This window comes from Chaetura pelagica, unplaced genomic scaffold, assembly GCF_000747805.2.
Source record: "Chaetura pelagica isolate M959 unplaced genomic scaffold, ChaPel_1.0 scaffold585, whole genome shotgun sequence".
Lineage (NCBI taxonomy): Eukaryota > Metazoa > Chordata > Aves > Apodiformes > Apodidae > Chaetura > Chaetura pelagica.
In genome coordinates this window covers 978,603-980,371 of record NW_009953404.1, presented here as the reverse complement: position 1 = coordinate 980,371, position 1,769 = coordinate 978,603, and the positions used below count along the sequence as shown (strand labels likewise).

General features: G+C 62.3%; 1 protein-coding gene across 1 annotated transcript in view; it reads right to left on the bottom strand.

The window, feature by feature from the left end:
* SH2B3 (SH2B adaptor protein 3) overlaps window positions 1-1,769 on the bottom strand; it is a gene marked incomplete at its 5' end in the record, with an annotated part of 20,710 nt that overhangs the window by 1,122 nt on the left and 17,819 nt on the right. The window contains 4 exons of the mRNA XM_009998453.1: window positions 9-70; window positions 273-367; window positions 479-570; window positions 844-945. Of these exons, the coding sequence (XP_009996755.1) occupies window positions 9-70; window positions 273-367; window positions 479-570; window positions 844-945 (351 nt within the window). The remainder of the gene's footprint in view (window positions 1-8; window positions 71-272; window positions 368-478; window positions 571-843; window positions 946-1,769) is intronic.

Genomic DNA, 1,769 nt, shown 5'->3' with positions numbered 1-1,769 from the left:
CAGGGGCAGGAGGCGAGGACCTGCTCCAGTGTCGGCGCCGCTGCCTCCCCCGGGCCCCCTGGTGTCACCCCTGCCAGGGCATATGGATCAGTGCCCCAGGGACACAGGCAGCCTGCCCCTTTCCCCCCTTCCCCTCCCCTTTGTCCCCCCACCACACAATTTGGGGATGCTCAGTCGGCCTGGTCAGCCATGGTAGGGACCCCTCCTGCAGCAAGGGATGCCCCAGCACCTCCAGCCTGCCCCAGGGTCCCTTGGGTGTCCCCACTGCTCACCTTGGCTGAGGGTGTTGGAGCTGGTGGTGGGGCTGGTGGCCGTGGGGTCAGGGTGCCGGCACGCCATCAGCTCGGGGTCACCCACGTCAGACCTGCTGGGGATAGGGGAAGCCAGGCTGAACACTGGTGAGGGACAGGAGCAGTGCTGGGGGATATGGAGCCACTGTCCCCATTACCAGGCTTGGGGACACCCACTGGGCACTCACCCCCTGTGCGCACACTCCCGGATCTCGGCCGTCCAGGAGCTGAGCTGCTGCTCATCCCCTGCCTCAAACACCACATCGGTGGCATTAGTGACCTGGGGGACATTGAAAAGAGACAAGGGGGCTTCAGAGAGAGAAAGAGACACGTGCATCCCCTCACATCCACCTGCACTTGGGGACTGGCCCTGACCTCAGCCAGGGTGGTGCACTCCCCCCCATGTTTCCCCCCCCCCCAGTTGCTACATGCCCTCTTTGGGGAAGAGGAACTGAAATTTGGCAGAGGAGCTCTGGGCAGGTACATGCCTCCTGGAGGGTGGGAAAAGCCTTGGGACAGGCTGTGGGACATCCCTTCCTTGGCCAGGTCCTACCTTGAGGACGAAGGTGTGGAGGTTATCCGGCATCTCGAGGCGTGTGCAGCTCCGCACCTCCCGGATGGCAGAGCAGGCAGCCAGCAGCTTTGGCTTGGAGCCCTGAGGAGGGGGAGGCAGGTGCTGAGCTGGGCCATGACACCCCTGCACCCCAAACCTCCCACTACTCCACCAGGAGCCACCCCAGGCACAGCAGCCAGCAAGGAAATACCCAGCTCTGCAGGGAAAGACTCCACCGGCAAGGAAATACCCCATGTGGCAAGGAAATACCCCATGTGGCAAGGAAATACCCCATGTGGCAAGGAAATACCCCATGTGGCAAGGAAATACCCCATGTGGCAAGGAAATACCCCATGTGGCAAGGAAATACCCCATGTGGCAAGTCCTCAACACAAGGAGGACATGGAGCTGTTCTTCACCCATGAAGGCTGGGTGGGTGTCACTTCCCCCATTATCAGTTGGCACAGATGCCCAGTTTCAATCAACCAAACCAGTCTGGGATTCTGTGGTTCTACAAAATACCCCAGGGGGCAAGAAAATAACCCTGCACAGCACTGCCCGGTGTGCTGTGCCCACCTGGAGGGGCCAAGCTGGGGACCCAACTTGGGTGGCAGTAAGAACTGGGTGGAGGGGAGGAGGGAGCAGGGGGATCCCAGCACGGTGGGGTGTGCACTGATGAGGAAGCTGGGGTGCAGGGAGCACCCCGGTGCTGGGTGCGGTGACTTGCCCAGCGCTCCCCGCGGCCGCCCGCCCGGCCTGGCGCTGACACAAGCACATGACAAAACGCTGAGCCAGCACTTCCAGCGAGGCTAAGAATAATAACATCCCTCCCGGCAGCTTTCGGTTCCTCTGCCGCTCTATGCGCCGGCGAACAAGCCCCTGACCACCGGCAGGCTGTGGCAGACATCACCCACCCCGCCACCCCC